This window comes from Momordica charantia (genome assembly GCF_013281855.1).
Source record: "Momordica charantia cultivar OHB3-1 chromosome 3 unlocalized genomic scaffold, Mcharantia_2.0 BLBB01000003.1, whole genome shotgun sequence".
In the NCBI taxonomy this organism is placed as follows: Eukaryota; Viridiplantae; Streptophyta; class Magnoliopsida; order Cucurbitales; family Cucurbitaceae; genus Momordica; species Momordica charantia.
This window is the reverse complement of record NW_028275161.1, coordinates 17,441,284-17,465,216: the sequence shown is the minus strand read 5'-3', so window position 1 is coordinate 17,465,216 and position 23,933 is coordinate 17,441,284. Positions and strand designations below refer to the sequence as shown.

Below are 23,933 nucleotides of genomic sequence, written 5' to 3'. Positions count from 1 at the left end.
ATTGAAAATACGCGTAATAATTAAAATTAAAAAAAAAAAGGAAGAATCCATAAACCCAAATTCAAAAAAGAAAAAAATTAAAGTAGAAACAAAATGAATGTGGATGCCTAAAGTAGATGTAGATGGGATCCGTCACGCCATGTTTTTTTTTTCCCTTCTTTTTTATTTTTTGTCCACCAACAAATTAAATCCATAAGATAAAATAATAATATTTTTTCAAAAATTAAAAAAAAAAAGGTCCCACCAAAAGATCCTCCTTCTATCGATTATATATATATATATATGTGTGTATGGTAGAAATTAGAGGTGAGGGGAGAGAGTCCATTGTCCAGCAGATGAAGGAGAGCGGGCGGAAACAAGGTGGTCAGGGGACGGCGGCGGCACCGTGCGCGGCGTGCAAGCTTCTCCGGAGGCGGTGTGCGGAGGAGTGTGTTTTCGCGCCATATTTCCCCGCTGACCAACCCCACAAATTCGCCAATGTCCACAAGGTCTTCGGTGCAAGTAACATCAACAAAATGCTCCAGGTCTTTTTCTTTTTTTTTTTTTTTTTTTCGTTCTACTTTACTATTCTCTCTTAAAGAACTCACATTGAACAAATTCAGAGAATTGATAAGGTTTATATGATATATAGATTGCATTGACATTATCTACTTAAAACGCTTTGATTCGAGAACTTTCTACTGCTATGAAGACCTCACTATGCTAATGCATGAGGTAGTTTAGTATCCAGAAACTTACAATTTTCTTCAGTTTTTCCTTTAAATTGAAGAAAGAATAGGCTGTTTCTTTTTTTTTTTTTTTGGGCAGTATGAAAATGGATTGGGAATTATGCAACACAATCTTTGACCAAACTGCCCCAACTTTCATCAATATCTGTGGCTGCACCTTTGAGCCACACAAAGAGATAAAAGTTTATTATAAAATTTAAAATAAAAAACAATTTTTTTTTTTTAATAAAAACTTGACTCCTACTTTTTGCCCTTTACTATGTGGAAATAGAGTTATATATATGAATACATTTATTTTGTAGTCTTTAAAGTTGAACAATACTTTACTTTTGATTGGTCAGTTAGTTGATTTTTGCTGACGAGTTAGGAGATAAATATTATTCTTTAAACAATTTTACTTGTGTTCTTGAAATTTGGATAGTTAATACCGTTAGTTTGAATGTCGAATCCCGTGACATGTTATTCAATAAATTTTAGTCATGTTGTCCTCATACAATAAATTGTTGGAGAGACTAAAGTGACATGTCATGTCTAACTTCTCATTATACAAATATTATTAAAAGATCTAAGAACTGAAGTTCATTGTATTGGCTGAGCACCACAGAGCTTGAATTCAAGATATTACGGTAGGTGATATCGATATTATGGTAGGTGATATTACAAGGTCCAAGATCCTTACTACTGTGTCAACTCGAGAGACTCATAACTATGAAAACAGAGAAGACTATAATAAATTAAATAATTTTCAAAGCAAATATCTCAACTAAACTCAACTCTAATCCCTAAGTCTTAGATTTTAGCTTTGAACCTTTTCCCTCCATTTTCCTTCCATCATGTGAAGTTATTATTTATTTATTTTAATTAATTGATGTCTTATTGTTATTAAAACAAAAAAGAAAACATATTTATGCTAAAAAAGAAGGAAAAAATGTTTTTTTTTCTCTTTTTAAAACAAAAATGTTTTTTTGGTTGACTTTTTAGGTTAATTGTGGGGACCCACCCACCCCTTGCTTGTTTGTGGAGAGACAGCCAACAAATAAGAACCAAATTGGAAACTACCTTCCCTCCTTTATAAAACTAATAGCAACATTAATTATTATTGCACAATTTTCAAACTTTTTAGATTCCAATTGAACTTGAATATTTTATAATAGGGTTGTTTATTTTTCTTCCGTATTAGTCCCTAAACTTACGAAGATTCTTTTATTTATCCTTGAATTTTTTAAAAGTTGATAGGGTGAGTGTGAAATGTTGCAGGAGTTGCCAGTTCACCAACGGGGAGATGCAGTGAGCAGTTTGGTGTACGAAGCGAACGCTCGGGTTCGTGACCCGGTCTACGGGTGCGTTGGGGCCATATCGTCTCTCCAGCAGCAAATAGACACCCTCCAAACTCAGCTGGCTCTGGCTCAAGCCGAGGTGGTGCACCTTAGGGTGCGCCAGACAGCGTCGTTTTCAAACTATGGGCTAAGCCCAACAAGCCCAAGTAACAGTGGGTCACCCTCATCCAGGCTCATGGGCTCACAATCCAGGCCCATATTTGAGATGGATATGGGGGACTCAATGTGGTGATCCATATATATTTCCTACTATTATTTGCCCAATCCCACTTTCATGGAGATTTAGATAGTTTTGCTCTTTTTTTTTCTTTTTTTTCTTTCCCTTAAATTTGCCTCTCACTTGGGTGTTGCCCATTTGCTATGTTCCTACTTATATACCGCTTATATGCCGACCTGAGCATAGCTCAAGCAGTCAGGTATCAGTGTCCCGTTTGAGATTATAGGGTTGAATATTCTTCCCTTGATTTATAATGTAATACTTGAAAAACAAAACCTTATATAAATATATAGAATATACTATTTATATGTTATGTTTTTTCTGTTCTTGTCCAAAGCTTTAATATTGAATGTCACCTACTCTCATTTAAACAATTTTCTCAACGTTCCAAAGTAATTTAACAAAAAAAAAAAACAAAAAACAAAGAAAACCCCTCTATATAGCATAAAATCTAATATGCATATTAAAAAAATTGTTACCAACCTTTTATTTTTTTCTCAAATGTAACAATTTTTTTTACCTCTTTTTGGTGTTTTACATTATAGTTAGATGTGGATTGTACTTGACCCAATCATGATATTACTAGATCGAACCTTTTTTCGAAAAACACCAGATCTTTTCCAAACAAGATACTTGAATGGACGAACGTGTCTCAACACTTAGACAAGATAAAGAAGATTCTCAAAGAAGTCAATCTCGATGTCCTTCTCCCAATGTAGACTCAGTACCACCAAGTTGTCGAGGACACGTTTGAAGAGAAGGCGAACGCCCTCTAAGTTTACACGAGCTCGTAAGTCAAGTACGGAACGAGTCTTATCTACGTACTTTAGAGATGCATTATTTCTTCAGAAAGAGGAGTTGCTTGCCCAATTAGATTAGATGACGATGTTGTTCCATCATCCAATTTCGAATGCCGATTTCAATAATATTGACTTTGCTTCTTATTCATGCTATGAAAGGAGACGAAACCAAGGGGTACTAACTAACAGTGAGTCCGACCAGCAGCCACTCAACTGTTCGAGCGTTTCAGCTTCCGCCTTAATATTTATTTTATATAATATTTAAAACAAAAAAGAAAATCTAATTTACTCTGTATTAGGAGTATGGCCCTGAATTTTCATCTGAGAGCAAGACTTCAACATTCAATGGTAAAAATGTACGTATAAAAAATTATGGATGCTTATGGAACTTCTTAAAAATCCAATAGCTGATTCTTTTATTAAACACATCTTTTTTTTTCTTTTAATTCTTAGTTGCTGACCCATCTTTCTACTAATTATCAACAAAATTTTGATAGCCTTTAACCTTTTTAAAAATAGAAAAAAAAAACATTACTTTCCCTACATTTTTCTCGTGCTTACCAAAAATGGAATGATAATCAACAAAAGATAGCACCTAAATTAAACACATCACAATTATCATCTATGAAATCGTTGCACGATAATTTTAATATTTAAATATATATCTTTTTCGAGGCTGTTCAGTCGATTTTTCAGAGCCTTCGTATTTTAATATTAAGATTATTATTATTTGTTTGTTGGAAAATTGAAATCAAAGGCAAGATAGAAGAAAAGGGAGATCTGAAGCAGTGTCTCAGCCAGCTAGCCCAAGCATTATGATCTCAGTCTCTAAACACAGTAAGCCATTTGTGTATATAGTTTAAACATTATACAGTTATAGCACATTACATTTTACATTACATGTCCTAATCTTATTTCGACCTGCATTTATTTTTCGATGAGACGAGCACGAGCATGTATGGTAAAATGATGATAAAACATTCTACTAATGGAGATGATCGAATCTCATACCTTATATGTAGAGATGAAATCTCATTAAAACCAATCAGCTTCTCAGGGGTTCTTAGTCTGCCTGTGGACCAAGCTGGGGCTCGAGTATTCAATTTCCTCGCTGTCGGACGACGACTCAACGTTGGATGATACTGATGACTCGACATTGGATACTGCCGATTGCTCCAGAATTGAGTTTGTTTCTGGATTTGACTGAGGTGCCTGACTCCTGAAACTCTGGAAGTTTGATAGTGGTCTTGTTGATTGGGGATTTGTATATCCTTGAGCTTCTTCAGTAAGTTTTCTAAGGAGGTTCAGAACAGATGGAAGGAACTGAGAAGAAACGGAAAGAAGTCCAGCCAACTGCTCGAAAATGTGAAAAGCAAAATTCAGAATCAGCAAAAATCATAACCAACAACCCGCAAAGAAATCGTCCAGATAAAATTTCATTAATGCCTAACTATTCAAATTTCAGAGTGGAGAACGTTTTGCATTTCGCACTTGAGTGATGTTACACGAAAATAAACCATATGTCATTATTACATGTTAAATTGATTATAGAATTTCACAAAAAATATCAACAGCAAACAATGAACGCAGATGACTCGGAGCACTTCCAACGTAGAGTAAGTGTCACTTGCATGCTTGTGTAAAGAAAAGGAGAAGGAAAAAAAGAACCAATTGCCGTAAAACAATTCCAAAAGTTCCATTTGGAAATTCGAAAATTTGAACATTTGAAAATTTTCTTCCCCTCAGCTTTCCTAGAAACAAAACACAGACAAAATTGACAAACAACTTTCAATTTTCTTTTACCTACAGAGAACCATGATCTGAGAACACTATTGAAGTATTCAACCAATTATTACTTACAGTCCCATTTTGAAACGCCCTCCCAATGTCCATCTGAACCCATAAGGCCTTTGAAAGTAGATACACCACAAATATAACCAGAAGGTAGAGAGGATTCCTGTTGCATTTAGATATTATTACCAAAAAATAAGACAGAAATAATATCAATTATTATTATGCAATTCGTATGAAGATTATAGAATCATGCGAATACCTTAATAGAAGCATCAATTCATTGAAACCAAGGATTAACGTAGCCAAAATTGCCCAGGGAGGGGGTAGCCAATTGTTACTCCTCTTATACGCCTCCTGAAAATAGCAGGCGTATAATGTTAATAGCAGGCAAAACTGTAATAAGTTTAAGCTTATCGATAAACAAGTCAAAGAAGAATGGAAGTAATTCAGAACTCACTGAAATCTCCTATGTTTCTACATGAAAACAAAAAACATGAAAATTGATCAAGAGGAAATAGTTAAGCAACAACTTCGCATATTGCATTCATAACAAAGCTTCAAATTGTAATTCTCCATTGCAAGGAAACCTTTTACACAAGTAACATCTTCAGAAGAAATAGCCCAATTGTTATGATTTAGACCTGCCTTGGAGATGTTTTTGTAAAAATTGAAGACTCGGACCAGAAGATAAGGGTTAAGCTATTTGTTGTATACTGATCCCCGCAACAACACAGAAGGGGAAAAAGAAAAGAAAAAATATAGGAGTGTCCTGCCAGATCATTATCATCTCTCATATTGAAGAACAGTATCTTAACAAAGAAGCACTTCAAAATCAGCTAGTAGATAAAATCAGAAAAATGAAGACAAAATATAAAGTAGAGCGGGCGCAAAAAAGTGCAGTGAAAAATTGTACCTGTGCTGTTATGGCCTGAGTAACCATATATTCGGTCTCTGCTTTGAACTGCCTCCACAAGGACTTGCATTGCACAGGTGTAATCAGAGTATCCTTTGCAGAGACCTAATTTATGGGCATTGTTTATGATTATATTGTTCAATAATAACATTATTACCACACCAAACCAACAACGATCATCATAGTACAGTACCTCCTCCCATGTACTTGAGGCAAGAGGGTCAGAAGAAGGTCCAGAACTTCTATCTTTTGACGAAGAGATTGCAACAGCTTCATTCATCAAAGATGAAATGAGAACATTTTCAATCTTATCTGGCTTCTCATCTAAACGTATAGCAGCCAAAACAGATAAAACCTTCAATGACTGCAAGACAGTAATAATTTGTCATTTAAAATATTAAAAGGCAGAATAGGGAGGAAATAAGATTAATGATTGAAATCCTAGAAAATCACCGCTGTGCGGGCATCTCTAGTTATGGTTCTAATATTTTCCTCCCCAGTCCAGGTCCTAGGCAATGAATCATTGTCATGAGAGAATACGGTTGAAAACCTGAAGGAAGAAACTAAAGAAAATGAATTACCAATACAAAGAGAGAGATACGAGTTAGATTGAACATGCCACTTTCTACCTATCCTTCATGTGCATTAGAACCTTTCCTGCTTCTTCTTTTGCTCTGTTTTCAACCACATTTCTAGCATAGTTCCTAAGGTTTAGCACCATGTTGTCAACTTTTTCTTGATCCAACTCAAAACCAGCAATATTAGCTGAAAACTTTGATATGGTAATTTCAGTCTCGTGTTGAAGAATCTTTCTTATTGAAGCCCAAGTATCCTTCCCACTAGCTTCAAGCAGAGATCTTATTGGTTGAGTCAGTGCTTCATCGAGGCGTTTCTGTAGAATGCAAGGCATATCTAAACTAACATAACAATATGTATAATAGGTATGATCTAGAAAAAAGTGAAAAGGGGAAGAGAAAGCGAGTACATTGTTTCAGAAAGTTACCTGGTAGCTGGCTACTATTCCTGATAGCTTTTCATTTTGAACAAATGATGCATGTGTGCTCATATCATGGCGTAGTTTATCCCGGAATTTTGAAGGATCCCAATTGGCTTGCTGCACAGCAGCATCTAAGAGCAAGGGTTTGATTAAATAAAATAAATAAGTACGTGGTAAAGGCAGAATTTCGCTTAAAGAACACGACATCATCGGTTCGACAAGAAGCTACATGTACAAACCTCGCAAGGCGAGAGTTCGGAAGCTAGTTTGGAGAACTTATACAATAGAATTACCGAACTTGATTATTCATATTACAGGAATTTCCAAACTCGGTTCCAATGTTCGAATGGATAACTGTGAAACCACTTTTCATCCCTAATGCGTAATTCATGCCTATAATCTCGGTGGTAACCGTGAATTTGAATTCTTAATGCCAAATGGTTAACTACACCCTCTATAAATACCCTTAAATTAAAAGGGGAAGGTACGCAAACTTTTGATATTGAAATCTTAGAACAAATTGAATTATGTATTGAGAAAACCCTCGGAGTGCTAACTCCTTTTTGCAGCTTCGAGTGTTCTTGGATATCTTATTGCTTTAATCGGAATTTTTCGGTTAAAACAGTACGAGCATATGATTTATTTGTATCTCACCTCTGAATGTAACATGCATTCTAAAGAGATGAAATTTCAAATACTGATGCCTTACAAACAGTTTTCTGCAAATTAATCGGCAACACCACATTTTTAATCCCCTCCCCCCACCTCCCGAAAAAAAAAAAGATCGTGTCCATATTATTTCTTATGCTATTTTTTTTTTCATATTTATAAATATTACAATGTGGCTATGGGATGGTAAAAGCTTAGACCAAGAACTTGTGGCATTAACCTGGAAAAGAGTTCACATCCCAAAAGAAACAGTGTATTTAATCTTACTACAGTGGCCCTTCCCAAAAAGGTAAAAGTGCAAGTCCTCTCTGTTTGCAATTTCCCCTTATCTCGGTCTCTCCATGGGGAGGAACTCCTCTTGACCTCCACTTTTGTAGGTCCCTCCTTGATCGAGGAGTTTGCCTTCCTATTATCTTTACTTCAGTTGGTTATTCTTTCTCATGGATTATAGAGGCCATTGCTTATGGTAACAATGATAAAACACCCGTCGAAGACTACCAGAATGCTCAAAGAAACCAACCATCATATGTATACTTGTAAAAACAACACGGAATTAATAAAAGAATAAAATATAATATGTTATTTCACCTGCAGACCCTTGGTCAAACTCAAGCATGCAAGTTTTGGTACAGTTGCGAACGGTTGATGCAAATCCTTCTCCATCGTTCATAGACTGTTCAACCCTATCCTTAAAATTCTCAAAGGCTTTAGACCGCAGATGTCCCAACATGACAACATAAGAAGGATATACAAACTGCAAAGCATGCAAAGCACACATCAGCTGGAGTCGAATAAATATTAATCCTACAAAAGAGAACGTCCTGGAATTAAAGGCAAAAGAGAGAGGCTTCCTTTGTGAAACAAATAATTATGATCACGGTTCAAACTTGATTTAGGACAATACATTTGAACCTTTACAGAGCACTAAAAGTTAGGGATACACAAACTGCGAAGCACATAGCACTAGGTCGAATTACTAGATCAGAACCTTGGAGAAAGTAAATCAGCAATCATAGTCTATGATTGCTGATTTACGATTCACAGTCCACGGTGAAAACCTAACATGCCATAATCTATAAAACCTCTCTCTTTCTCCATAGCTGGGAGCAGGAAGATGAGGGGGGAGCCTTTTTGCAATAGAATAGAATGTTCCAGACTAACCTCCAATGCCCTTGACATCAGTTGTCTTCTTTTAGCATTTCTCACTTCTTCATCGAAATACATTGCCTCTATGTCATATCTATTAGAAAAGAGAGAAAATTGACAGTAGTAGTGCACAAAATTACAGATATTATAAACCATAAGCAGGACGAAATTGCACAAGACTAGCAAAGATCAAACTTAGATCTGTTTCCCCTTTCCTAATCAATCAAACGAATGTTGCAATAATTTCTAAACTACCGAGGGAAAAAATTTAAAACAAACAAATAAACATGCATCACTCAAGAAACTCTACACTGATCCTCCGAAGAAAACAAGTGGACTTAATAACATTAATGAGTATTAGTAGCTGAGCTGGTATTTTCTTCTGCCCTGCCTGCTCGATGAGGAAAAACACTGCAGTAAATTAGTACTACTATTTCTTCTCTGCATCTTTCAGCAGAGGCATGGATAGGAAGTGGTCAGATTCTGAGGCTGATAGATTTAGAACTTAAATGTTTCTGCTCGAAAAGGAACTTAGAATAGTTGAATAGGTCAAAATACCATTACATCAAAGTGCTTTAATCTAAGTGATAAGTGATCTAAATCAGATGAAAACATACCCTTTGAAATAGGATTCTAAGATTGAGCTTAGCTTTTGCCCAAAGCCCAATACAGGACCCTCTTTGACCGCTTCATCTAATGCCAACCACCTCTGAGTAAAAGTAGCAAAGTCTGAAAAAGTTCAAAAGGAAATGGATACGCAGGGAAGAGGGTTTGAATGTCTCAGACCTCATCGGTGGTTAAGCGACTAAACTTCTCATTGGCAATCTCTTCACACCGCACACTAGCAACCATTACCTGATAATATAAATTAATCTCATATTAGAAGCTGAAAATGAATCTTCCCGGAGGAAAAAGGAAATGCAATACATGTAAGTCAGAAAATATCAAGGAAATTTAAATTATGGGAGCCCTTTTCTTATACTCTTAGAATCTCTTCCTAGTCATTAACCTTTTCTCAGCGTGAAGTTTGAATCATCTTCATGCCCCTCAGAATCAAGTTGTACGTGTGATAATATGATTAAGCAAGGCTATCAAAATTTCTCATTCATTTACAGTTTCGTATAATTTAGTCATGCAACAGATCACAGAAGACATTGATCACCTTTTGCTGCACTGTTCCTTATGTAATTGACTTGTGTGGATATGTTTTGGAGCACCTTACTTTAACCATTTTTTTTTCCTATTTGGCTCGAATTTTTAAGAGGAACCACTTTCAGAGGCCATGGATGCACAATTTGGAGTATATGCATCAACTTCGTCACGGCCACACTCTGGGAAACATGAAGGGAGAGGAGTAGAAAAAATCCCTATGGTAAATACTCATGTTTGGCCACTAGTTGGAGTAGGAGACTTTGCACTACATAGATACTATATGGGATATTAATAACAAAGGGTGTTTTTTTTAAAAAAAAAAATTCAATGGAATATAGATCATCGTTAAATCTTTTCTTTTCCATCGAAGGTTTAAAATCTTGTCTTACTTTGCTTTATACATCATTTTTACATCCTATTAATGAAACCTATTTTACCTGAAGGAAGAAAAAGTAAAGATAAAACCTTGTGGGCAGGAAGATCCAGGTCCTTGTTTTCCTTTATGACTTTCCATATTTGCTGCACACTAAAAGAAAATCCTGATGCAGGGATAACTCCTCGTCGGTCACCAGCAAGTCCACCTGGAGAAATAGAACGGAAAAACCGTTGCCTCAGTTGAGCAACCTACATAAGACAGATTATAGGAATTGAGCAATTAAATTTAACAACTGATATCAGCAGAAGGAGGGAAGAACAGAAGGGCTGTAGCTCTAGAAACAAAAATTAGGACCACAGATTTCTGAACTAATAATTAAAAAACAGGGAAGGAAATCCTTAAACATTGCAATGCAAAGATAGATACCCTCTTACTCCCAATAATTTGAAAACTCAAGCAAACAATAGCAGTGAAATTAAAAAAAGGAAAAGGATGGAGGTTCAATCTAAGGGGAACCAGTAAATGCTTCTGCTACGAAAAAGGGAAAAAAAATTATATGAAACAAAATGTGTATTGAACTTCCTAAATAACTAAATGCTAGTAAAATCCTTGAATTAGTGAGCAGCTGGCCATTGTAAGCACTACCTCTTCTTTAAACTTCTTCTCTTTCTCTTCATAGCTTGACAAAGCAAAGATTTGCACCTTCAAGCCAAAATATTTCAATTAGACATACAAGATGATCCCTACAAAGTTGAAAGAAGGATATACAATGCCAACCATGATAACATACATTAAAAAATTCGCTGAGGGGAGTATTCTTAAGGGAATCCGGTTTATGAACAGCATTCCATATCTGCACCAATAAGGGGAAAGAAATAATCCAGAAGAGGACACTTAAAGTGAAGGCGCTTAAATAGCTTTACTAGAACATAAAATGAAGGGGGAAAAGAAAGCATATATTCCCTAACATTTCCAATTAATTTAAACTCATTGTGCAAAAACTAGAAGAATACAGGCATACCATATTCCAAGTAGATCCACCACCACATTCTGACTAAAGAATTCAAACAAGTTTTTGCTGCTCAGATATGGAAGTTATATATATTGAATTCATTTTCTTGAAATATTGAATCTAAACAGAAAAGTTTTCTTGCCCTAGCTAGTAAACACAAACCAATGACCAGACTTTGGCACTTCTGTACTACGAGGCCATCTCCAGAACATTTCCAACAAAAGAAACAACTAGCAGTCACCTATCAATGCCTGTCGTTCTTCATCAGTATAGAATCTCCACCCATATTTTGAAAGAGTGGAGACAGATGTCAGATGGTAAGGACAAATCTTCGAAACAGGGTTTATTTTATTTCTCCAGAAATCATGTTTAGAAGTTTTTGCAGTGCAGTCAGACCACCCAAGTAAAGAATACCTTCTGAATGTCGTCCTTCAGAATAGACTCCAAATGCCGAAGTGGGGTCTGCATGGATATCCAAGTATAAGAGCATCAGAAAAAACATTCAACGAGATTAAACCTGAGCTCTCAAAGAAACACAGACTATTAGACTTGGTAAGTTAATAACCAACCTTTGTCTTATCACGTATAACAAACATTAGAGTCGTTTTACGTGGGCTGAATAAGCGTATCATGACCTATGATTAGCATTGAAAGCAATACGACAAAATGTTATTTACAGAAGGCTGACCACAATCAGAAAATAAACAGTTGAGGTATTACCTCAAAGACTGTCTTTAGAAGAGGCCTGTTAGCAGCCTGCTCTCGACCAATATCATGGCACCATCTGTACATAGTTTACAAGAAAAACCATCACCACTTCAGACATCATAATCATTTGTACTCCATGTAATCGGGCAAACAGAACTCGAAAGACATTTTGCAACTGGAGTATCATACCCACATTCATACATTAACTAATAATGATATCTGAAGCTCGTTTGTCTATAACCTCTGCCACAGAACAGGGTAACCTAAAATAATGACCCTTTTCCCATCCTAAAAAGCTGCCCATTTTTCGACAATCAGCCTGTTTGATGGTGCACTTACAGCTTGCAATCTGATATGCCCATAAAGGACTTGCAAGTTGCAAGTGATAACATTCAGGCGGGATCATAATGCTTCCTATGTGAGAAGAAAGGGGCGTGAAATATGACATCAAAACTGTTCTCTCTCTGAGATTCCCATGAAAGGACCAATTTATCAACTAGCTGGAATCTTCTAATAGAGAGATAATTTATCATCCCTTAAGCCCCAGGACTCGAGACTGTAAACCTAATCCAATTTTGAAGAATAAGTATGATTTATCCAATAGAAAAGTTGTTCTCTTTCTCCTTTACATGGGGTTCGTTCTTGTAGTTGTTTCCTATTTTCCTGTGAGGTATCATTCTTTTATTTATAAATAAAATTCATTTATTAGAAAATAGTAATGATATCCATAATTGTAATAATAACAGCATTAACAAAATTCAAGGGAAGAAAACAATACTCAGCTCCAAAACTTACATATTTATTAAAACAATATCAGAGATTGCCAGAGCAAATAGCGCACTTTGTTTCTCAAATGTAGTATCATCCTGAGAGTAAGTTGAATTGAATAAAATATTAATAACAATAACATTTGTACATAAGTTCTTTTTTCTAATGAAAAACCAAGCTTTCATTGAGAACATGAAAGAAAAATAGCACAAAAAAAAAAAAACTGGCCATCAACGAGAACTACCTGTGCATAAATGGACTCTCATCGAAAAGAATAAAACCTAATGATTACAAAATGGTTTAAAAACCAAAGCCCACCAAGAGGTGTTAAACCTAGTAATATCCCACACCTCTTCTCCAAAGATTTGTACAAAAGTTTATTGATTATTTCATATCAAAAAGCCATGCAGACTTCGTGAGTTCATAACTTCTTTTCTCTGTTTAGAAAAAGGTATAATAATCAGAAAGGAAAGTTGAATCAAGACCCAAGTCGAGGGGATTTTAGAAATAAAAAAATTAACTTTCCAACTAACCAAAATAGAGAGAGAGACAACTAATAGACAAACTAATAAAGTCCTATAACTAAAATATTTAAATCAATATTTAATAATATACATTCTGCAACAGATAAGATGTACATTTAAATCTCCTACCATTAGAAATCCCAAAACTCAAGTTTTACCTCTCCTCTTTCTCTTCCATCCGTACCCTCCAAGTCCATGGCAATCGTGCAAGGCTCAATGCCAATACACTTCGCAACCCATATGCCCTTGGTAGTTTGAACCCTAAATTAAAATCATTTACAATTAGCTTATTTCTCATATGGTAACAAATGCAAAGGAGCACAAATTTTATATACTAAAAAATTAAGAATTAGGAACCAGAATAAATTTTATATGCCTGCATAAGCCAACTATATGTTCTCTTAATGGGTGGTGTTTGTTAAGGAAAAGACAGAGGGCAGGGTGATGAACCTTCCCTTGTACGCATCCATCTCCGTAAAATTAGTGTGAAAAAGATGATTCAGTAACGTGCTCTTCCCTGACCACACAATAGGGAGAAGGATAACAGACTATTAGTAAGAACTCCCTAAAATCTACATTGCGACAGAAACCAGGAACAATCACAATGTGGGACGAACATGTGCAAGCAAATCTTCGACGAAGCAATGCATAGATACACATATACACATGGTGGGTAAACAAAATGATAACAACAAGTGCAAGTGCAAGTCATACCGCTGCTCTGAGGCCCCATGACAGCGACCACCGCATAGGAAAGGCCACACTCAGCCAACTTAATCTTCCGGGTGAAACCCTCCAGGCCAGCGACATTGAACTCGCCGTTTTCGTTAATCAGCTGCGTCGTGAAACACTCGTCCCTGCTCATAGTCGAATCGGGAAGCGATTGAAGTCGGTAGAGCAGGAAATCAAGCGGAAGGCAAAAGAGAGCTCGGAATTTCAACTTTCAGGTGCAGATTGGAGAATAACTTGCGGCACACTAGCAGAAGCTTGCTTGGGCCGAAAGGAAGGTTTTGCCCTGTGCAGAAGTTTAGAAGTTCAGAAGCTTGGAGGAGACGGAGAGTGGCTTACAGTTACAGTAATGGCGGAATGGAAGCTTTGGGTTTTAGAAATATACGTGTCGCTCGGAATCGGAGATCGCCGCCGACAACAACCGCCACCTCTGCTCTGCTCTGTTCTTCCAGAAGAAACCGCCATTTTTTTTTTCTTTATCAAACCGCCTTTCGCTATTCAATAAAAATATATATGAAATTTATTTTTTCTAGTTTCAGTTACTCTCATTAAAAAATACACTTTTAATCTTTAATTGGTCACTGAAGTTCTAAGACCATCACAATTTATCTTTTTGAAGTTTTTTTTTTTATTATAGAAATGGGGAGTAAATGTCTATTTATTCTCTCCGGTCTAAAAATAGAGAATTTTTTTTATCTTTGAAGTTTGAGAAATTGTTCTAAATAATCTATGAGCTCCTTTGATTTTTAATTGACCGTTCGTGGGTTCTCGTTCTTTATCTTTTCTCTTTCATTCTCATTCTTTTTTCTCTCCCATCTTCGACTAACATTGTCGTTGCTACCCGCCGACCCTTTCTATCCTTTCTCACCACCCACCATCTCTGTTGCCACAGTATCATCATCATCGCCCGATGAAAGTCAGAGTTCTAATTTCGATGGAAATACAATTGACGATGTTTAGCGATACATTGAATTTGTGGACAAAGGTGTACAGGTTTTAAAATTTTTAAGCAATGAGTAGTACTGAAATTTTGTTAATTTAGAAACTACTACCCCACTCTAAACTTCAAACTTCAGTAACCAAAATCATAAGAGTTATCAACTTGATTTTAATTTATTCAAATATTACTATATAATTTGTGCGTCATTTATATATATGACAAATAAGTTTAATTAATTGCAAATATAGCAACAAAATAATGTTTTTTTTAATAAATATAGCATAATAAAAGAGTCCAGCCCAAACTTACTTAAATACTATAGCCTTATGGAATATCTATCAATTATATATTATCATTGATATATTATATTGATATATGAGAGTAAAAAATAAACTACATAAAAATTTCTAAACAAACACAAAATCTTAAAAAAGAAAATTTGTTATACTTGCAAAATCACAGTCATATTACTTTTTAAGTACAATAGTCGTACCATATTGATAAATATGACAATGTGAAATGACATCCATTAAAAATTTTCATAATTTATTGATATTTTTTTTTCTAATCATTTGAGTAAAAAGCAAAAGTTCTGACAAAAAATCAAAAAACGAGTATAGTTCAGTGATAATTGTCATCTACTCATTTTCATAAAATCGGAACTTCAAATCTATATACTCTCAATTTGTTGTACTCTATATATATAAATATATATATATATATATATATATTCCAGATTTTAAATTATCAATTCATATAAAATTACATCTAACAAATATTTTGTGTACAATTAACTAATTATCTTGTTTGGAAAAAAAAATTATTTATCTTCTTTAAAGTCAAGAGTTGAATTCTCCCTCTTCGTTCAACTCAAACAAATATATTGATTTTAAAATTTTAAAATGATGCAATTTATGAAACAAACTATTATCAATAACTTTAGTTTAAATTTATGAAACTGCTTAATTTATATAAAAAAAACATAATTGGAATTTTAGATAATAAAGAATTAAAATAAAATTCCCATTTTACAAAGCTTACATATGCATATTCATTAAAGTTATTTTAGGTCAAAACATAAAAAATATTTTTATTTACGTTTTTTAAACTTTGAAAACGAGAAAAAAATTCCAAAATTTCAAAAATTTATATTCAATTTTGAAAGTCTTTATTAAAAATAAAAACAATTACCAAATATGTATATTAAAAGAGGGAGAAACATAAAACAACAAACAAAAATATTAACAAATGACCTCTTGCCAGTTTCTAAGAGATTTATGGCTTTTCCCCCTATTTTATAAGAAATGAAAACATGATTTTTTTTTAGTAATTATTTATTGTTTCTAAGTAAAAAGAAAAAAGGATAATTTTATTTATTTATTTATGTATTTGAAAAGTTAGAAGTAGCAATGAGAAACAAGAAGTTAGTTTTTGTTGTTTCAAAAAATGTGCATATAATTATTGAAACGTCTCTTAAAAATGAGGGACCTGAAATCAAAACAACTACCGCACACTTACGCTTCTTTATTTCTAAAAAAAACAAGAAATAGAATTCAAATATGATAAAATATATATATATATATATATATATATATATATTTATTTATTTATTTATTTATTTATTTATTTATTTATCTTTTAGAACAAATTGAAAATAAGAATAAGGGTGGGTTGATTTCAAAATTTCTATACAATTTTGAGAATGTTCAAAAAGAAAATGAGAAACAAGAAACATAGAGCTCGTTTGGTAACATTTCCGTTTTTTGTTTCTCGTCTCTAAATTTTATTAAGAAACCTAAACATTTTGCAACGAATTATGTTTCTTGTTTAATTTCTCATCTTTTGGAAACAATCAAATTTATTGTTTCTTGTTTCTTGTTTCTGTTTCCAATTTGTTATAAAACATAAATATAAATATTGTTTGATCGTCATTGAATTCATGGATGTTGAGGTCATGTAATTCTATTTTTCTTTATTAAACATGTATAAATAGAAACAAAAAACAAGAACGTTACCAAACGGGCTCATAGTTATTAGCAAAATGCTTAGACTTTTTAAGAAGATTGGAAACGAAAAATAAGAAACAATTGTGCACATTTCTCATAGGCAATCCTAGTTGGTTTCCATCAAATGTCATATGTTTGAGAATCTGTTTGGTTTGGAAGATGTGTTTTGCATTAGACAAAGAGTGGTGGGTTTGAATTGTGTAGTGTATAGGCTGGCCAAACCAAAACAACAGCTTTCACTTTGTTGTTTCTTAGTGAATAGTGGGAGCTCAACTTTTTGTCTCATCTCTATGGTCTCTATTATGTGTACTCATATCTATTTCAACTTGGTGAGGCCATGGCCACAACCACATTCTTCCTCTCCAAAAACAAAAATAATTAAAGCAATTTGCAACTTGGAAGTTTCTTCAAACGAGATGGAAAATTTATCAGAACGATTCGATTCGATGTAAAGTATACATATAGGTGACTTTTTCAAATTCGTCATTGGGCGTCATTCTTTCCCTGTGTTACGACTACGATTTAAAATCAAGATTCTTTGTGTAATAATGTGTTTGAAATGGAAAATAAGGTTGTTTGAAAAGTTTCGATCATTTTAATTCGGTATCTGGGAGAGATTCGTTTTCTTAGTAACTATAAGCATAGCTCAAGTGGGAAAGACATCTATTAACTGTATCGGTTGAACACTGAAGAGATGCATGTTCTTAATACTACTCTTAAAGAATGACGGTTTTGAGAGAAAAGCATTTCACTTAAAAATACTACTTTCAAAAGTCATCCCGAACACGACTGTTTTTTACGTGAGCATCCAAGCAAGCCAATTGCCCCCACTTCACTTTCCTTTTCCCTTATATGCATCTCACCCCTTTTATCAGAAGACACTGATAAAAACTTCCCACCAAATTCTGAAAGCAACATTTGCTAATGGTTGCCTAACTCCAAAAAAACAAAACACCAAGTTTAATAAACATCGGCTTCAGCTTCAAATTTCAATATTTTTTTTTCTATTTTTAACATTACCAATGGCTTTTGCATCACACCTTCCTATGTACAAAAGGATTGGAGGTCGAAAATGTAACTCGAAATACACGTAAAAGCTCGAAATATAGCAATCGAACAAAGAAAGAAAAAAGAATATATATATATATATAATCATCTTGATGAGCAGGAAATGTCCACGGCGAAAAAGAAAGAGACCTGATCAATCATATTCTTCTGCTTCTTTGAGTGTATGAATTCTCTCGCTTGGTATACTGATGTGCTGATCCGCTTCTAACGATCAAGACAAGCTCTTCCGCTGTCCATGTAACTAGAGAAAGGTTTTGAAGACGATCTAGAACTTCTTCGTCGAACAATCGAAAAATGTGCTTGCATTCTAGACAAGAAACAAAAGGATTCTGAAGATTTTTTGGTGTTCCACTTGACTGAAAACGCAGAAAGTTAAAGAAATCATCTTACCTGTATACTTGCTGAGATTAAGCAATGAATATGATGCGAGTACTCGGTCCTCGACATCTTTATCGTAATTCAAGTATTTTATCAAAGGCGGTACTAGAATCGAGGGTGTTATCAACTGTAACTTCTCATCTCTAACAACAAACAGGTAAGTGCTCATCCATGAAACCGTAACAAGACTTGCTTTTGCTAGGCTTGGGATAGAACTCGACAACGAAATTGAGAGGGCAGACAATAAACTCTTGTGTCCATGGTTGAAAAGCACAGTTGCAGCTTTCAACTGCCAATTCTCCACATCTTCCTCCTCTTCATACTAATGGTGGACACAATTGTTATTGAAACCAACATGAGAACAGATACTAAAAGGATTGTTGTCTAGTAAAGATAACAGAATCTACGTACGAAACTTCAAGGCAAAGCTCACCGATTGCACGAAGTCGTCATAAACATGCTTGCTATGGAACGAATCCTCAGAGCTCTCTTTGAAGCCTGCTCGTAGTAAAAGCCAATTTTCTGCACTTGGTTCTCCGGTATACAAAAACCGACCTCCCAAAATCAGGAGAGCTCTAGCCAAATTTTCCTGTACCTCTTCTCGAGAAATTCGAGATTTCAAGGCGGTTATAATCGTCACAATGGCCTCTTCTCGGTATATGCTGCAATTCTGGGTATCTTCCTGCAATGTGACTGCAACTTCATGTGGGAACCATTCAAATTATTTAAAAGCAATCACTGGTAACAGACCCCGACTATCTCTTCCTTAAGTTTTTAACAATCTAACGAAGTTTTCGTACATTCAAACTCTGAAATTCAAGTTACCATGAAATCAAGCTGCAAAAGTATTGCTGCAACTAAGGGCTGCTCCTCGGGAAGCGCTCGCTGAAGATAGACCGACAAAATGTTCATGATTCCCAATCCACTCCATCCTTCTTTAAGTCCATCCAAGAGTCTAGTGATCCTTGTTCTTCTGTTAAGTAATTCGAGATGCTCGATTAACGGGTGAGGTACTATAAATTCAACATAAAAGCAAGAAGAAACGAAAACATTCTTTACCGGCTAAGGCAGAGTAGATCCACTAGTAAAGCCAGACCACACCTGTCAGAGCTTTTATTGCTTTCATGAACAATGAGTTCAAGAAGTGAAGTCTTGTTCAGATTATCAACCAAGTAGTTTCGACAGCTTCCATCAGCTTGAATGCAGCACGAAATTATCGAAACGGCATTCTTCCTCTCTTCAATCTCACCTCTCTCCAACCTTCTCAGCAGCAGACTTAATCCCCCAAGAGCAATCAAGTGTCTACAATTCTCTAAGTTCCTGTCTTCATCAAACCCTTTCAGGAGTTGGTCTAGAAGGTAAAATGCTGCTTCGTGAGGCTTGCACCGTACCGAGAATAACGTCTGTAACTGGCCTCCAAATTCCAATACTCTAAGGACCAGCGGTAACCATTCGACCGAAATCATCTGCTTTGCCTGTGGTTTTGATAGGTAGAGTAGAATTGATGCTTTCAGGAATAGACTACTACTTTTCAAGAGTTTAAGAAACACTTGAAGCTGTGGATCAGAGTTCAATATCATCTGCCGAATAACCTCGTCCCTTGCAGCAAGTTCTGCTAAAACCGAAATCACCAATTCTAAAATCTCATCATCATCGGAAGCTAACAAAACCTCCAACATTCCCTCGACAACCGGTGGCTTCGATAACGCAACCTCAATGGCAGTGTCGCCATGAGCATCCAACCAAGCTTTGGTTACCACACGAATGGCTATCTCGCACTCACTCAAGATATCTGAGGAGCAGATTGTGCTTATGGCCCTGCTCAAATCATTAGAAAGAAGATGGCTTTTTCCATCTACTCGAACAGCACTGTTTCTGGTAATCACATTACTGTTTTCCAAGTATTCTTTTGCTACATTCTGACATGTAAAGAATCGTAAATAGTCAGATTTTACAGTCTCGCGCCACGAGTCAGCATTTTGATGCCTGTAATCCAAGACCGATGACATTCTATGGTTGCTAAGTTCTTCCTGCAGAAACAATAAACAAAAAATGTGATCTTCATAATGAAGCCAGAAAAATGCTTCCATTTTGGAGAAGGAGATACAGTTACAGACATGAACAGAAGCACTACTTTCGTAGTTCTTTTCTGCAAATAAGATTTCCTTTTCGTTTGAACTCCTTGTCTTGGCTGCAGCCATATTTCCGCTCCTCAACTCTATCACTTGCTCCTCAAGACTTGGACCAAAGACAGCATGATATCTTCATCATCACCATAGCCAAAAAACAGAAAGCACCATAAGATCTCATCAAATCATTGTTCAGGTGGGGCTGTTACTTAAAACAATTCAAATAAACATAATCTTCAAGAACTTACAAATTCTTATTCGAGGAAGACTGCGAAAAGTAAGAATCCGACGATCTCCTCGAAGCTCCATGGATGGACTTTGAAGGTGAAGGCACAACAGGAACAGGAGGAGCTTTGGCTCCATCTTTGAGCCACTGTATATAATACAAAGCAAACTGAACAGTTCCCCTATCCATATGCTCATTATAGACCTTACTCAAGGCCTTGATTCTCCTGTCCTTATGTTCACATTCCACGTTTGACACAAATTCAAGCTCCTGACTGTACCAAACCTTCAAATGGAGGAGATGGGGAAGAAAAAAATGCTCCCAAAGCTCTGGCAGAAGATGGGTTCTCGCAAGAAATGGAGAATCACAAAACACTTGAAGAAGATGCTTAGCAGAAATCTTCTCATTCTTCTCTATCTTGTACACAATCGCCAAGTAGAGCTTAGCACAGGCAGAGAGATCAGAAGAACCATTTTCCATGGACCTAACAGAATTCAAAGAAGCAACCACCATATTCAGAAGTCCAATAGAATTTCTCGAAGCTTTAACTCTCAATTCCTTCTCATTTCCATGGCCTTCTTCCACCAATCTGTCAACACTCTTCATACCCATCTCCAAATTACTGCAAATCCCAACCCCCATTTCCCCGCTCCGCACCAAGCACAGATTGCACTTCTTTCTCACCGTTTCCCTAAAAATCTCGTCCTTCGCGTAACTCCCCACATACCCACTAAGAATCGACACAACAGCTCGAATAGCAATGTCATCAATGGCGGGCTCCTCCATTGATTTACAGAGCGAGCTCTCCGAGACCGAACCCACCCGTTTCGAGGAATACACCGAAGAACCATTTCGCACAAAAGCTTTATCGGCCTTCTTCTTCGAAGAATCGATGAATTTCTTGTCGTGGCATATGTATATGGGCAGAGTTACAGAACCATCGGCGGGCGTTCTTCTTCTTCCTCTGGGCCTCGAGGGTTTGCGGGTTTTGGGGTAATTAGTGCCCTCAAATCCTTCTCGAGTGAGCAATTCTTGCAGAGAAGCCATTGTTGTTTTAGATATTGGAGCAATAACATTGTCTCTGTGGAAACTATAAGCTGAAGAAGTAGAGAAGGAAATCGTTTTGCCAATCCATTTCGACCGGCCGGATTGTTCGTTTGTTTTAACGTATTGAATGGAGCACTTATGAACCGAACCGGACGGTTCAGTTCGGTGACCGTTAATGACAAGTATATTCGGGCCCACTGTTGGTTCCGGAAAGTATCTTCTTTTCTTTTTTATTTTATTTTTATATTTAACAAAAGTTTTGAAAAGTCTCAAATAAATTAAGATTTAAGTCTTATTTTAATTTCTCGACTCTCAATTCCTAGTGTCTGAACTTTTAAAATAATTAATTTAGACTCTAAATTTCTTATCGTCATTGAACTTTTTGAATGTTTTAGTATTTGTTAAATTATTTTTCTAACCTAAAATTTGTTTACTCCATACTTAGTCTCTTAACTTGTATTGTTTGAATATGTTCACGTTAACGTATTGGTACATAAACTCGAAGTCATCTTATTAATTTATTAAGATTAAATAAACATAAATCAAATAATTAATTTTTAAAATTTATTAACTAAAATAGAGAATAAAAGGAACCTTTTAAAAGTTTATGGATTAAAATAAAATAATCTTTAAAGTTCATCTCCGCCTATCATGTATCAAGAAAGTGTGTCAATTTTTTTTTAAAAGGAAAGAATGAAAGAAAGATGTCATGTAAGAGAATTGTCAACATTTGGTGATGGTAGAAACGTTTGGAGAGATCTAACAAAAATATTAGGATCAAATTGAAACTTTTTTACAAGGACTAAAATGTTAATTTAAACAAATCAATTTTTTCTTTTAACATTTTTGTCCCGAATTTTAAATATTTTATTCTAGCTTCAAATTTCATGTTTAAGGGTAAAAATTGTTTTCATCTTTGTATTTTATATTTAATATAAATATCCATCTATTTTCGAAATTAATATGATTTCAAACCTTCTTTTATAGAAACATCTGATCATCAAATAAATGAATATAGATATTCTGCATTAAATTTTTATTAAATAATTATATCCGCTCATTTAAGGGAGTGAATTTAAGCTATAATTAGGTAATTTTCTTTTTTTCATTTTATAAATACAACATGTGATGATAAATATTCAAACTCATAAAATTTTGATTGGAGATAGATAACTTAAATGAGCTATGTTCAGGTTAGCAGGTAATTTTCGGTTTCATTCGTTCCTTTGAATCATTTCAAATTTGATTTCTCTCTTTTCTAGGACAAATTTCAATAATTACTAAAAACAATGTTGTCTAATCTTAAAAAATAATTGTTATCTAATAATATATGTTTAACGACTAACATTCATGTTACCACCAACCCAACACATCTGATCAATTTGATTATCTTTATAATTCTTAAAATAAATAGTGCATATGGAAATAGCAATTTGTCTATATATATATATATATATATATATATATATATATTACTTCCAACCATTTGATGTCATATTTTATCTTTTTTTTTTTGGGAAAAGAATATATGTTCATTTAGTTGTTTATAAATAAATCCAAAAATATGAATCTCTCCTCCTAAATACATGTTACAAAACAAGTAAAAAAAGGCATAATTCAAATTGTGAAGCATGTGGGATTGCTTGGTCACATAGACCAGCTGATAAAAATAAGGGTTGGAAATGGTAATGAGACAGATTTAAAGACAATATAGAATTGTCTACCTCTAAAACTAGGAAGTTCCTACTTCTTTCTTATTAATAATTGAACCTCTCTTTCTCGTACTTTTGATATATATAGTTCCAATCAAAATTATTAAATTAGCTAATCCAATCCTCATCAATGTATTTAATATGAGCCAAGGCGAGTATAGTTCAACGGTAATTAGCATATATCTCTAACCAAGAGGTTGTGAGTTGTGTTCGATCCCCCCACCCCACATGTTGTACTAAAAATATATAATTTAATATGAAACTATAATAGATGGTCAGTTTATCAACGTGGCATAATTCAATTGATTAAGACAGATCGATCAAAGATTGAATATTTATCAATCCATACTCCCACGTGTTATTGAATCTAAAAAAAATAAAGAAGAATCCTAACCATTTATCATTTATTTTAATTTTTAAATGATACAATGGAGCAAACAAATTTTAGTTACCTATTAATTTTGAACAACAACCATATATTCAACTTGAAAATAGAAAACATTTATAGGTGATAGTTATTGAAATTTGAAATATCATCTCATACCTACGATTACAAA

General features: G+C 34.8%; 3 protein-coding genes across 5 annotated transcripts; 1 reads left to right on the top strand and 2 right to left on the bottom strand.

The window, feature by feature from the left end:
- Window positions 1–313: 313 nt before the first annotated feature.
- Window positions 314–2,588, top strand: LOC148212484 (LOB domain-containing protein 4-like). The gene is made up of 2 exons (XM_088122290.1): window positions 314–524; window positions 1,986–2,588. Exons 1-2 carry the CDS (start codon window positions 336–338, stop codon window positions 2,295–2,297), a joined length of 501 nt encoding a protein of 166 aa, XP_087978416.1. The 5' UTR covers window positions 314–335; the 3' UTR covers window positions 2,298–2,588.
- Window positions 2,589–3,847: 1,259 nt separating this feature from the next.
- Window positions 3,848–14,349, bottom strand: RL2 (Root hair defective 3 GTP-binding protein (RHD3)). 3 transcript variants are annotated; one of them, XM_088121492.1, is made up of 22 exons: window positions 13,856–14,349; window positions 13,592–13,658; window positions 13,300–13,402; window positions 12,645–12,715; window positions 11,862–11,925; window positions 11,711–11,776; window positions 11,556–11,603; window positions 10,920–10,982; window positions 10,775–10,831; window positions 10,219–10,377; window positions 9,388–9,456; window positions 9,219–9,310; window positions 8,617–8,695; window positions 8,044–8,209; window positions 6,793–6,917; window positions 6,419–6,681; window positions 6,243–6,339; window positions 5,983–6,153; window positions 5,790–5,894; window positions 5,136–5,230; window positions 4,943–5,039; window positions 3,848–4,435 (listed from the first exon to the last, which is right to left on the bottom strand). In XM_088121492.1, the coding sequence occupies exons 1-22, from the start codon at window positions 14,004–14,006 to the stop codon at window positions 4,136–4,138; spliced, it is 2,508 nt and encodes an 835-aa protein (XP_087977618.1). In that variant the 5' UTR covers window positions 14,007–14,349; the 3' UTR covers window positions 3,848–4,135. The 3 variants fall into 3 exon arrangements, with proteins under 3 accessions (XP_087977618.1, XP_087977620.1, XP_087977619.1); XM_088121494.1 differs by lacking the exon at window positions 13,592–13,658 and having other exon boundaries at window positions 13,856–13,995; XM_088121493.1 differs by lacking the exons at window positions 13,300–13,402; window positions 13,592–13,658 and having other exon boundaries at window positions 13,856–14,348.
- A 3,442-nt stretch (window positions 14,350–17,791) lies between these two features.
- LOC111012647 (putative E3 ubiquitin-protein ligase LIN-2) lies at window positions 17,792–21,788 on the bottom strand. Its single transcript, XM_022286872.2, has 7 exons — window positions 20,640–21,788; window positions 20,380–20,524; window positions 19,322–20,292; window positions 19,088–19,235; window positions 18,696–18,944; window positions 18,275–18,584; window positions 17,792–18,191 (listed from the first exon to the last, which is right to left on the bottom strand). The coding sequence occupies exons 1-7, from the start codon at window positions 21,662–21,664 to the stop codon at window positions 18,022–18,024; spliced, it is 3,018 nt and encodes a 1,005-aa protein (XP_022142564.1). The 5' UTR covers window positions 21,665–21,788; the 3' UTR covers window positions 17,792–18,021.
- Window positions 21,789–23,933: the final 2,145 nt, after the last annotated feature.

Coding starts and splice junctions, on each gene's coding strand:
- LOC148212484 (XM_088122290.1), top strand. CDS start 336: ATGAAGGAGAGCGGGCGGAAACAAGGTGGTCAGGGGACGGCGGCGGCA. Junction 525..1,985: donor ACATCAACAAAATGCTCCAG/GTCTTTTTCTTT, acceptor GAAATGTTGCAG/GAGTTGCCAGTTCACCAACG.
- RL2 (XM_088121492.1), bottom strand. CDS start 14,006: ATGAGCAGGGACGAGTGTTTCACGACGCAGCTGATTAACGAAAACGGC. Junction 13,403..13,591: donor ATGGATGCGTACAAGGGAAG/GTTCATCACCCT, acceptor ATTTTAATTTAG/GGTTCAAACTACCAAGGGCA. Junction 9,457..10,218: donor TGGATCTTCCTGCCCACAAG/GTTTTATCTTTA, acceptor TTATATTATCAG/GTAATGGTTGCTAGTGTGCG.
- LOC111012647 (XM_022286872.2), bottom strand. CDS start 21,664: ATGGCTTCTCTGCAAGAATTGCTCACTCGAGAAGGATTTGAGGGCACT. Junction 19,236..19,321: donor GATCTACTCTGCCTTAGCCG/GTAAAGAATGTT, acceptor ATTACTTAACAG/AAGAACAAGGATCACTAGAC. Junction 18,192..18,274: donor TAATCTCAGCAAGTATACAG/GTAAGATGATTT, acceptor TTTCTTGTCTAG/AATGCAAGCACATTTTTCGA.